General features: G+C 45.7%; 1 protein-coding gene across 1 annotated transcript in view; it reads right to left on the bottom strand.

The window, feature by feature from the left end:
• Positions 1-246: 246 nt before the first annotated feature.
• Positions 247-13,450, bottom strand: part of LOC146421459 (kinesin-like protein KIFC1) — a 36,168-nt gene continuing 22,964 nt past the window's right edge. The window contains exons 9-12 of the mRNA XM_085047153.1: positions 10,387-10,526; positions 5,389-5,462; positions 3,628-3,703; positions 247-368 (exon numbers count right to left, since the gene is read on the bottom strand). Of these exons, the coding sequence (XP_084903279.1) occupies positions 324-368; positions 3,628-3,703; positions 5,389-5,462; positions 10,387-10,526 (335 nt within the window). The 3' untranslated portion in view covers positions 247-323. The remainder of the gene's footprint in view (positions 369-3,627; positions 3,704-5,388; positions 5,463-10,386; positions 10,527-13,450) is intronic.

Here is a 13,450-nt window from a genome sequence, read left to right on the forward strand (position 1 = left end):
GAGGAGGAGGAGAGGAGGAGGAAGAGGAGAGGAGAAGCTGCGGCGCCATGGCGGGAGAGCGGCGGGCAGGCAGCGCGCAGGCGCGGAGGTGGAGCGCAAGATGGCGGCGCTACGGCGGCCGTGAGGGGATGGAGCCAAGATGGCGGCCGCCAGCGCTCAGCCAATCAGCGCGCGGCGTTCCCCCCGCGCGGGCGGCAGGGCGGCGCCATGTTGGTTCCGGGCACGTGACAAAAGGGACCAATCAGCTCCGTGTAAAGGCGAGTCTTTATTGGCTGTTGTGTTAAAAAGGCGGGAAGGGGCGTGGCCGAGGGGAGGGGGCTGCGTCACTTCCGGTTGGCCTGGGCGGTGCCGATCATGCATTCGTTCACCTGAGGGGAGGAGAGAGGTTGGAAAATACCCAAAATAACCCAAAAATAACCCCAAAAATCCATCCAGGAACCCCAAAAATAACCCGGGAACCCCCAAAATACCCTGGGAGACCCTAAAGTACCCCAAAAAATCCCTCTGGTACCCCAAAATGTGCCCCAGGAACAGCGAAATACCCCAAAAATCCAACCAGGAACCCCAAAAATACCCCAAAATTACCCCGGAAAGCCCAAAACTCCACCGTGATCCCAAAAAAATCCATCCAGGACCTCCAAAAATAGCCCGGAATCCCAAAAATACCCCAAAATTACCCCGAAAATGCCCCGGGAGCCCCAAAAATGTCCCCAAAACTCTCAAAAATAACTTGAAAACCCCCAAAAAATAGCCCGGGAACAGCAAAATAACCCCGGGAACCCCAAAAATCCATCCAGGAACCCCAAAAAATATCCCGGGAATCCCAAAAATACCCCAAAAAATACACCGGGATCCCCAAAAATAACCCAGGAACCCCAAAAATAGCCCTGGAGCCCCAAAAATACCCAAAAAAATACCCCAAAACCCCTCAAAAATGCCCTCAGAACCCCAAAAATCCACTGTGATCCCCCAAAAATCCATCCAGGAACCCCAAAAATAACCCAAAACCCCCCAAAATTCCCCAAAACCCCTAAAAAATCCATCCTGGAACCCCAAAAAATGCCCTGGGAACCCCAAAAATCCATCTGTGATCCCCAAGATCCCATTGGGTCCCCCAAAAATCCATCCAGGACCCCAAAAAATATCCCAGGAATCCCAAAAATATCCCAAAAAATACACCAGGATCCCCAAAAAATGACCTGGGAGCCCCAAAAATACCCTGAAAACCCCAAAAATATCCCTGGGAGCACCAAAAATAACCCCAGGGACCACAAAAATAGCCTGGAAACCCCAAAAAATGCCCCCAAAACCCCTCAGAAATGCCCTGGGAACTCCAAAATCCCACTGTGATCCCAAAAAAATCCATCCAGGAACCCCAAAAATACCCCAAAAGCCCCAAAAATCCATCCTGGAACCCCAAAAATCCATCCTGGAGCCCCAAAAAATGCCCTGGGAACCCCAAAAACCCTCAAAAATGCTTCTGTGATTCCCCAAAATCCCACTGGGAACCACAAACTCCACCCAGGAACCCCAAAAAATATCCCAGGAACCCCAAAAAATACCCCGAAAATGCGCTGGGAACCCCAAAAATGTCCCCAAATCCCTCAAAAATACCTTGAAAACCCCAAAAAATAGCCCGGGAACAGCAAAATAACCCCGGGAACCCCAAAAATCCATCCAGGAACCCCAAAAAATATCCCAGGAATCCCAAAAATACCCCAAAAAATACACCAGGATCCCCAAAAATAGCTCTGGAACCCCAAAAATACCCAAAAAAATACCCCAAAACCCCTCAAAAATGCCCTAAGAACCCCAAAAATCCACTGTGATCTCCCAAAAATCCATCCTGGAACCCCAAAAATAACCCAAAACCCCCCAAAATTCCCCAAAACCCCTAAAAAATCCATCCTGGAACCCCAAAAAATACCACAGGAACACCAAAAATCCTTCTGTGATCCCCAAAATCCCACTGGGAACCCCAAAAATCCATCCAGGACCCCAAAAATACCCCAAAAAATACACCGGGATCCACGAAAATAGCCCTGGGATCCCAAAATTACCCCAAAACCCCTAAAAAATCCCTCCAGGAGCCCCAAAAAATGCCCTGGGAACCCCAAAATCCCACTGTGATCCCCCAAAAATCCATCCAGGAACCCCAAAAATACCTCAAAACCCCCAGAAAAACCCCAAAACCCCTAAAAATCCATCCTGGAACCCCAAAAATACCCCAAAAACACCCCGGGAACCCCAAAAATCCTTCTGTGATCCCCAAAATCCCACTGGGTCCCCCAAAAATCCCCCCAGGACCATCTAAAAAAAATGTCTGAGACTTCCAAATTCCCCTCAGGAGCCCCAGAATCCCCAAAATCCCTCTGTTAGCCCCAAAAAAACCTCTGAGAGCCCCAAAAATCCCCCCAAAATTGCCTCAGACTCCCCCAAAATCCCAAAAAAAACCCCAAAAAATCCCCTCTGAACTGCCAAAATCCCCTCAGGATCCCAAAAATCCCCTCAGGACCTTCCAAAATGCCAAAAAAATCTAAAAAATCCCTCTGGAACCCCAAAAAAATCCCCCCAGGATCCCCTAAACCACCTCAGGACCCCCAAAATCCCAAAAAATCCCCCTTGGGATTCCCAAAAAAACCTCAGAGATGCTCAAACCAGATCAAGAGCCCCAAATCTCCCCCAGGACCCCCAAAAAATGCCCCAAAAATCCTCTCAGGACCCCCAAAATCCAAAAAAAGTCCTTCTGGAACCCCAAAAAATCCCCCAGCACCACCCAAAAAAACCTTTTAGACTTCCAAAATCCTCTCAGGATCCCCAAAATCTTCTCAGGTCCCCAAAAATTCCTCTGAACTCCCCAAAATCCCTCTGGGACCCCAAAAAAATCCCCCCAGGACCCCAAAAAACCCTCTGAGATCCCCAAAAATCCCAAAAATAACCCCAAGGACCTAAAAAAAATCCCCCCAGGATCCCCAAAATGCCCCTGGGACCCCAAAAAATCCCCCAAAATTCCCCCCAAATCCCCAAAATTCCCTCCTAAAACCCCCTAATTTCTCCTCAAATCCCCAAAATTCCCCCCAAAACCCAAATGTTTCCCCAAAAATCCTCGATATTCTCCCCAAATCCCCAAATCCCTAAAATTTCAAATTGCCCCAAATTCCCTCCCAATTGCCAAAATCCCCCAAATTCCCAAAACCCCAAATTCCCTAAAATCTCCCCTAAATCCCCTAACTCCTCAAAATCCCCCAAATGCCCCAAAATTCCTCTAAAATCCCAGAATCCCCAGAATTCCCTCCTAAAATCCTAACTTCTCCTCAAATCCCCAATTGCCCTAAATTCCCCCCATTTCCAAAACTCCCAAATCCCCAAAATTCCCAAAATTCCCCAAAATCCCTTTCCAAATGCCCCAAAATTCCCAAAATCCCGGCCTCAAAATCCCCGAATAATCCCCCAAATTCTCCTAAAATTCTCCCGTGTTCTCTCCCCAAATCCCTAAAATCCCCTAAACTCCCTAAAATCCCAAATCCCCCCCAAAATCTCCCAAAATCCCCAAAACCTCCTCAAATCCCCCAAAATCCCCAAAACCCCAATCCCAAAATCCCCAAAATCCCCCAAATTCCTGCCCACCTTGCTGGCGAAGCGCAGGGAGTTCAGAGATTCCCCAAAATTCTCCTCCAGGGGCGAAATGGTGACAAACATCAGCCTGGGGGGGAGAGAGAGATTTGGGGGAAATTTGGGAATTCTGGGGGGTTTGGGGGGAATTTGGGGAGAATTTGGGGAGAATTTGGGATCACTTTCGGGGATTTGGGGGGAAATTAGGGGATTTTGGGAGGGAATTTTGGGGATTTTTGGGGGAATTTGGGGGATTTGGGGAGAAATTAGGGGATTTTTGGAGGGAATTTTCTCCAAATTTGGGGAGAATTTGGGAGAAATGTTGAGAATTTGGGGATAATTTTCAGGGATTCAGGGGGAATTTTGGGGATTTGGGGTGAAATTAGGGGCTTTTTGGGGGAATTTGGGGTGTTAAGGGAGAATTTGGGGTGAAATTGGGAGATTTTGGGAGGAATTTTGGGGATTTTTGGGATAATTTTCAGGCATTTGGGGAATTTTGGGGGTTTGGGGAGAATTTGGGATAATTTTCGGGGATTTGGGAGAAATTTTGGGGATTTGGGTGGAATTTAGGGGATTTTAGGAGGGAATTTTGGGGATTTGGAGTGTTAAGGGAGAATTTGGGGTGAAATTGGGGGATTTTGGGAGAAATTTTGGGGATTTGGGGACATTTTGGGGGGATTTTGGTGGAAATTGGGATTTTAGGAGGGAATTTTGGGGGAATTTTGGGATAATTTTCAGGGATTTAGGGGGAATCTTGGGGATTTGGGGTGTTAAGGGAGAATTTGGGGGAAAATAAGAAGATTTGGGGAGAATTTGGGATGATTTTCAGGGATTTGGGGAGAATTTTGGGGATTTGGGGGGAAATTAGGGGATTTTAGGAGGGAATTTTGGGGATTTTTGGGATAATTATCAGGGATTTTGGAGGATTGTTGGGGATTTGGGGGAAATCTTGGGGATTTTGGGGAAATTAGGGGATTTTAGGAGGGAATTTTTAGGGATTTGGGGGGAATTTTGGGAATAATTTTGGGAATTCAGGTGTCTCAGGTGAGGATTTTGTGGGTAATTCAGGCAGATTTGGGGCATTTGGGGGTTTTGGGGAGGATTTTGAGAGGAATTCAGGTGAATTTTAGGAATTCAGGAGAGGATTTTGGGTGAATTTTGGGCATTCAGGTGCCTCAGGTGAGGATTTTCAGAGGAATTCAGGTGAAGTTTGGGAATTCAAGAGTTCCAGGTGAGGATTTTGAGAGGAATTTGGGCAGATTTTGGGCATTTGGGGGTTTTGGTGAGGATTTTAAGGGGAATTTGGGTGAATTTTAGGAATTCAGGTGTCTCAGGTGAGGATTTTGAGGGGAATTCAGGTGAATTTTGGGATTTTGGGTTTTCAGGGGAGGATTTTGAGAGGAATTCAGGGGAATTTTAGGAATTCAGGAGTCTCAGGGGAGGATTTTAAGGGGAATTCAGGCAGATTTTGGGAATTCAGGAGAAGATTTCGGGTGAATTTTGGGAATTTGGGGCTCCCAGGTGAGGATTTTGAAGGAAATTCAGGTGAATTTTGGGAATTTGGGAATTCAGGTGAGGATTTTGGGTGAATTTTGGGAACTCAGGTGTCTCAGGTGATGATTTTGAGAGGAATTCGGGCAGATTTTGGGAATTCAGGTGAGGATTTTGAGGGGAATTTGGGCAGATTTTGGAAATTTGGGGTTCCCGAGGTGGATTTGGACAGAAATCCGGGAATTTTCCCTGGAACATTCCGGAATTTTGGGAATTCCCACGTACACCTTGGCGTGTCCCCCCAGGCAGTTCTGCAGCAGGAAGGTCAGTTTGCTGTTCCTGTAGGGAACGTGAGCTTCCTGGGAAAAAACACAATTCCCAAAATTCACATCCTGATTTCCCAGAATTCACATCCCAAATTCCCAAAATTCACATCCTGATTTCCCAGAATTCACATCCTGATTTCCCAAAATTCACATCCCAGTTTCCCAAAATTCACATCCCAGTTTCCCAAAATTCACATCCCAAATTCCCAAAATTCACATCCCAATTTCCCAAAATTCACATCCCAGTTTCCCAAAATTCACATCCCAAATTCCCAAAATTCACATCCCAATTTCCCAAAATTCACATCCCAAATCCCCCAAATTCACATCCCAAATTCCCATTTCTGCCCCAATTTTCCCAAAATTCACATCCTCATTTCCCTGATTTCCCCAATTTCCCATTTCTGTCCCAATTTTCCCAAAATTCCCATCCTAGTTTGCCCATTTCTGCCCCAAATTCCCAAAATTCACATCCCAAATTCCCAAAATTCACATCCCAGTTTGCCATTTCTGCCCCAAATTCCCATCCTGATTTCCCAAAATTCACATCCCACTTTGCCCATTTCTCTCCCAATTTTCCCAAAATTCACATCCCACTTTGCCCATTTCTGCCCCAAATTCCCTAAATTCCCAAAATTCACATCTCAGTTTCCCATTTCTACCCAAAATTCCCATCCCGATTTCCCATTTCTCTCCCAATTCCCCAAAATTCACATCCCAAATTCCCAAAATTCACATCCTCATTTCCAATTTCTCTCCCAAATTCCCCAAAATTCACATCCCATTTTCCCATTTCTACCCCAATTTTCCCAAAATTCCCATCCCAGTTTCCCATTTCTGCCCCAAATTCCCCAAAATTCACATCCAATTCTCCCAAAATTCACATCCCAATTTCCCATTTCTGTCCCAATTCTCCCAAAATTCACATCCCAATTTCCCCAAAATTCACATCCCAGTTTCCAATTTCTCTCCCAAATTCCCAAAATTCACATCCTCATTTCCCATTTCTGCCCCAATTTTCCCAAAATTCACATCCTGATTTCCCAAAATTCACATCCCAGTTTGCCATTTCTGCCCAAATTTTCCCAAAATTCACATTCCGATTTCCCATTTCTCTCCCATATTTCCCAAAATTCACATCCCAAATCCCCAAAATTCACATCCCAGTTTGCCATTTCTCTCCCAATTTTCCCAAAATTCACATCCAATTTTCCCAAAATTCCCATCCCAGTTTCCCATTTCTGCCCCAAATTCCCCAAAATTCACATCCAATTCTCCCAAAATTCACATCCCAATTTCCCATTTCTGTCCCAATTCTCCCAAAATTCACATCCCAATTTCCCCAAAATTCACATCCCAGTTTCCAATTTCTCTCCCAAATTCCCAAAATTCACATCCTCATTTCCCATTTCTGCCCCAATTTTCCCAAAATTCACATCCTGATTTCCCAAAATTCACATCCCAGTTTGCCATTTCTGCCCAAATTTTCCCAAAATTCACATTCCGATTTCCCATTTCTCTCCCATATTTCCCAAAATTCACATCCCAGTTTCCCATTTCTGCCCCAAATTCCCAAAATTCACATCCCAAATTCTCAAAATTCACATCCCAGTTTGCCCATTTCTCTCCCAAATTCCCAAAATTCACATCCTCATTGCCCATTTCTGACCCAATTTCCCCAAATTCACATCCCAAATTCTCAAAATTCACATCCCAATTTCCCATTTCTCTCCCAATTTTCCCAAAATTCACATCCCAGTTTTCCATTTCTGCCCCAATTTTCCCAAAATTCACATCCTCATTTCCCTGATTTCCCCAATTTCCCGTTTCTCTCCCAATTTTCCCAAAATTCACATCCCAAATTCCCATTTCTGCCCCAAATTCCCAAAATTCACATCCTCATTTCCCATTTCTCTTCCAATTTCCCAAAAATTCACATCCCAATTTCCCATTTCTGCCCCAAACTCCCAAAATTCACATCCCAGTTTGCCATTTCTCTCCCAATTTTCCCAAAATTCCCAGCCTGATTTCCCATTCCAATCCCCTTTTCCCATTCCCATCTTGTTTTCCCAATTCTTTTCCCATTCCCATCCCATTTTTCCCATTCCCATCCCTATTTTCCATCTCTTTTCCCATTTTTCCAATTCCAGTTCCAATTTTTCCCATTCTCATCCCATTTTCCAACTCTTCTCCCATTTTTCTCATTCCCATCCTGATTTTTCCCATTCTCACCCCATTTTTCCATCTCTTGTCCCATTTTTCCATGCAATTTTTCCCATTCCCATCCTGATTTTTCCCATTCCCATCCTGATTTTCCCATTCTCATCCCTATTTTCCATCTCTTCTCCCGTTTTTTCCCATTCTCACCCCATTTTTCCATCTCTTGTCCCATTTTTCCCATTCCCATCCTGATTTTTCCCATTCTCACCCCATTTTTCCATCTCTTGTCCCATTTTTCCATGCAATTTTTCCCATTCCCATCCTGATTTTTCCCATTCCCATCCTGATTTTCCCATTCTCATCCCTATTTTCCATCTCTTCTCCCGTTTTTTCCCATTCTCACCCCATTTTTCCATCTCTTGTCCCATTTTTCCCATTCCCATCCTGATTTTTCCCATTCCCATCCCATTTTTCCATCTCTTTTCCATCATTTTTTCCCATTTCCATCCCATTCCCACCCCAATTTTCCATCTCTTCTCCCAATTTTCCATCTCTTGTCCCATTTTTCCTCTTCCTATCCTGTTTTTCCCGTTCCCATTCCCCAGTCCCACCATTCCCAAATCCCACAAATAATCCCATAAATCCCAGAAACAATCCCAGAAACAATCCCACAAACCCCATAAATGATCCCACCAATCCCACAGACAATCCCATAAACAATCCCACAGACAATCCCATCAATCCCAATCCCACAAACAATCCCACAAATCCCATAAATCCCATAAACAATCCCACCAACAATCCCATAAAGAATCCCACAAATCCCATAAACAATCCCACAAATAATCCCACAGACAATCCCAACAATCCCATAAACAATCCCACAAATCCCATAAACAATCCCACAGACAATCGCACAATCTCACAAATCCCATCAATCCCACAAACAATCCCACAAAGAATCCCACAAAGAATCCCACAAACAATCCCACCAATCCCACAAACAATCCCACAAATCCCATAAACAATCCCACAGACAATCCCACAGACAATCCCACAGACAATCCCACAGACAATCCCACAGACAATCCCACAAATCCCACAATCAATCCCACAAATAACGCCATAAACAGTCCCACAAACAATCCCACAGACAATCCCATCAATCCCAATCCCACCAATAATCCCACAAACAATCCCACAATCAATCCCATAAACAATCCCACAAATCCCATAAATCCCACAAATCCCACCAACAATCCCACAAACAATCTCATGAATCCCACAGACAATCCCACAGACAATCCCATAAACAATCCCACAAATCCCATAAATCCCACAGACAATCCCACAAACAATCCCACAACAATCCCACAACAATCCCATAAACAATCCCATAAACAATCCCACAATCCCACAATCCCACAGACAATCCCACAACAATCCCACAAACAATCCCACAAATCTCACAACAATCCTACAAACAATCCCACAAACAATCCCACAAACAATCCCACAAATCCCATGAACAATCCCATAAATCCCACAAACAATCCCACAAACAATCCCACAAACAATCCCACAAACAATCCCAACAATCCCACAGACAATCCCATAAACAATCCCACAAATCCCATAAATCCCACAGACAATCCCACAAACAATCCCACAACAATCCCACAAACAATCCCACAGACAATCCCATAAACAATCCCACAGACAATCCCACAAATCCCATAAATCCCACAAATAATCCCACAAACAATCCCATAAACAATCCCACAAACAATCCCACAAATCCCATAAATCCCACAAATAATCCCACAGACAATCCCACAAACAATCCCACAAACAATCCCACAGACAATCCCATAAACAATCCCACAGACAATCCCACAAATCCCATAAATCCCACAAATAATCCCACAAACAATCCCATAAACAATCCCACAAACAATCCCACAAATCCCATAAATCCCACAAATAATCCCACAGACAATCCCACAGACAATCCCACAGACAATCCCAAGAACAATCCCATGAATAATCCCACAGACAATCCCATGAATAATCCCATAAACAATCCCATGAATAATCCCACAACAATCCCACAAACACTCCCTTGCAGAGGCACTCAGGCTGCAGCTGATGGATCTTCCCGTTTCCCCATTTCCCAAACCCCACAGATCTCACAAACCCCAGAACAAACCCCATAAATCACCCCATAAAAACCCCAAAACCCCACAATTTCCCCCAAACCTTGTTGCAGAGAGCACTGATCACCAGCCCCAGAACACTCAGGCTGCAGTTGATGGACTGAGTTTCCCATTCCCATTTCTCATTTCCCATTATTCCCAATTCCCATTTCTCATTCCCATCACTCCCAATCCCCACCAATCCCATAAATCACCCTACAAATGACCCAAAATCCCCTATTTTCCCCCCAAACCTTGTTGCAGAGAGCGCTGATGACCAGTCCCAGGGCGCTCAGGCTGGAGTTGATGGACTGAGTCTCCCATTCCCATTTCTCCATTCTCATCACTCCCAAACCCCACAAATCCCATAAATGACCCTATAAAAACCCCAAAACCCCATTTTTTGGCCCCAAACCTTGTTGCAGAGAGCGCTGATGACCAGCCCCAGGGCGCTCAGGCTGGAGTTGATGGACTGAGTCTCCCATTCCCATTTCCATTTCCCCATTCCAAACCCCACAGATCTCACCAATCCCATTCCCAAACCCCATAAATCACCCCACAAACCCTATAAAAACCCCAAAATCCCATTTTTCCCCCCAAACCTTGTTGCAGAGAGCGCTGATCACCAGCCCCAGAGCACTCAGGCTGGAGTTGATGGACTGAGTCTCCCTCAGCCTGCTCCCCACAGATCCTGACTTCTCCAGCCGCTCCGAGCCAGCCAGGTCCACCAGAGTCAGAGAGGCTGGGGTGGGAAATGGGAAAATGGGGAAAAAATGGGAAAAAATGGGAAAAAATGGGGAAAAATGGGGGAGAAATGGGGGAAAACGGTGAAAAAATGAGGAATAATGGGGGAAAAACTGAGAAAAACTGGGGGGAAATGGGGAATAATGGGGAATAATGGGGGAAAATGGGGAAAACAGTGAAAAACAGAGAAAAAAACAGAGAAAAATGGGGAGAAATGGGGAAAATGGGGAAAAAAGGGGAAATGGGGGAAAACGGGAAAAACAGGAAAATGGAGGAAACTGGGTGAACTGAGAAAACTGGGGGAAATGGGGAATAATGGGGGAAAACAGAGAAAATGGGAATAATGGGGGAAAACATAGAAAATGGGGGAAAATGGGGAAAACTGAGGGGAAATGGGGAATAATGGGTGAAAAAATGGGAGAAAAAAACTGAGAAAAACATGGGAAATGGGGAATAATGGGGGGAAAAGGTGAAAAAATGGGTTAAAATGGGGGAAATGAAAAATTGGGGAAAACGTGGAAAATGGGGGAAAACTGAGAAAAACTGGGGAAGGGGAAAAACTGAAAAAATGGGGGGAAATGGGGAAAAAACGTGGAAAATGGGGAAAATGGGGAATAAGGGGGGAAATGGAATGATGGAGAAAAATGGGGAAAGGGGAGGGAAAATGAGGGAAATGAGGGGAAAAGGGGAAAACGGAAAAAGGAGGGAGAAGGTGAGAATTTTAGGAATTCTGGGATGCCCTGGGAATGTCGGGAATTCCGAGAGTTCTGGGAATCTCAGGAATTTTGGGAATTGTGTCTCACAGGAGCAGCGCAGGTCTCGGGGGATAAATGGGATGGAAGGTGGAAAACCTCAGGAGAAGGTGGGAATTTTGGGAATCTCAGGAATTCCGGGAATTTTAGGAATTCCAGGAATCTCAGGAATTCTGGGAATTGTGTCTCACAGGTGCAGTGCTGGTTGTGGTTGATAAACGGGATGGGAGGTGGAAAAAGGGGAAGAAGGTGAGAATTTTGGGAATTTCAGGCTGCCCTGGGGATGTCAGGAATGTTGGGAATGTTGGGAATTTTGGGAATTGTGTCTCACAGGAGCAGCGCAGGTCATTGAGGGATAAATGGGATGGGAGGTGGAAAAATTCTGGAAATTGCGGGAATTTTACGAATTCCAGGAATCTCAGGAATGTTGGGAATTCTGGGAATGTTGGGAATTCCAGGAATTTGGAGAATGTTGGGCATCTTGGGAATTCTGGGAATTCTAGGAATGCTGCAAATGTCAGGAGTGTCGGGAATGTTGGGAATTCTGGGAATTGTGTCTCACAGGAGCAGCGCAGGTCATAGATGGGATGGGAGGTGGAAAAAGGGGGAGAAGGTGGGAATGTCAGGAATTTCAGGAATGCTGGGAATGCCAGGAATGTGGGGAATGGCGTCTCACAGGAGCAGCGCAGGTCACGGAGGGATAAATGGGATGGGAGGTGGAAAAAGGGGGAGAAGGTGAGAATTTTGGGAATTTCAGGCTGCCCTGGGGATGTCAGGAAGGTTGGGAAGGTTGGCCATTTTGGGAATTGTGTCTCACAGGAGCAGCACAGGTCATGGAGGGATAAATGGGATGGGAGGTGGAAAACCTCAGGAGAAGGTGGGAATTTTGGGAATCTCGGGAATTCCAGGAATGTTGGGAATTCCAGGAATGTCTCTGGCGCAATGCAGCTCACGGGTTGATAAATGGGATGGGAGGTGGGAAGACTCAGGAGAAGGTGAGAATTTTGGGAATTTCAGGCTGCCCTGGGGATGTCAGGAATGTTGGGAAGGTTGGGAATTTGGGAATTGTGTCTCACAGGAGCAGCACAAGTCACGGAGGGATAAATGGGATGGGAGGTGGAAAAAGGGGAAGAAGGTGGGAATTTTGGGGATGTCGGGAAGGTCGGGAAGGTCGGCAATTTTGGGAATTGTGTCTCACAGGAGCAGTGCAGGTTATGGGGTGGTAAACGGGACGGGAGGTGGAAAAAGGAGGAGAAGGTAAGAATGTCAGGAATTTCAGGAATTCTGGGAATGTCAGCAATGTCGGGAAGGTCGGGAATTTGGGGAATTGTGTCTCACAGGAGCAGCGCAGGTCATGGAGGGATAAACAGGATGGGAGGCAGAAAAAGTGGGAGAAGGTGGGAATTTTGGGAATTCTGGGAATCTCAGGAATTTTGGGAATTGTGTCTCACAGGAGCAGCACAGGTCACGGAGGGATAAACGGGATGAGAGGTGGAAAAAGGAGGGAGAAGGTGGGAATGTCAGGAATTTCAGGAATGTTGGGAATCTCAGGAATGTGGGGAATTCTGTGTCTCACAGGAGCAGTGCAGGTCATAGAGGGATAAACGGGATGGGAGATGGAAAAAGGGGGAGAAGGTGGGAATTTCAAGAATTGTGTCTCACAGGAGCAGCACAGGTCTCAGGGGATAAATGGGATGAGAGGTGGAAAACCTCAGGAGAAGGTGAGAATTTTTGGAATTTTGGGAATCTCGGGAATTCCAGGAATGTTGGGAATTCTAGGAATGTCTCCGGCGCAATGCAGCTCACGGGTTGATAAATGGGATGGGAGGTGGGAAGACTCAGGAGAAGGTGAGAATTTTGGGAATTTCAGGCTGCCCTGGGGATGTCAGGAAGGTCGGGAATTTTGGGAATTCTGGGAATTGTGTCTCACAGGAGCAGCGCAGGTCATAAAGGGATAAACGGGATGGGAGGCGGAAAAAGGGGGAGAAGGTGGGAATTTTGGGAATTCTGGGAATGTCAGGAATTTCGGGAATTGTGTCTCACAGGAGCAGTGCAGGTCACAGAGGGATAAATGGGATGGGAGGTGGAAAAAGGGGGAGAAGGTGGGAATGTCAGGAATGTCAGGAATATCAGGAATATAATGAATTCTGGGAATGTCAGGAATTTCAGG

The sequence above is a fragment of the Lichenostomus cassidix genome, unplaced genomic scaffold, assembly GCF_008360975.1.
Source record: "Lichenostomus cassidix isolate B80296 unplaced genomic scaffold, HeHo_3.0 HiC_scaffold_33, whole genome shotgun sequence".
Taxonomy (NCBI): domain Eukaryota; kingdom Metazoa; phylum Chordata; class Aves; order Passeriformes; family Meliphagidae; genus Lichenostomus; species Lichenostomus cassidix.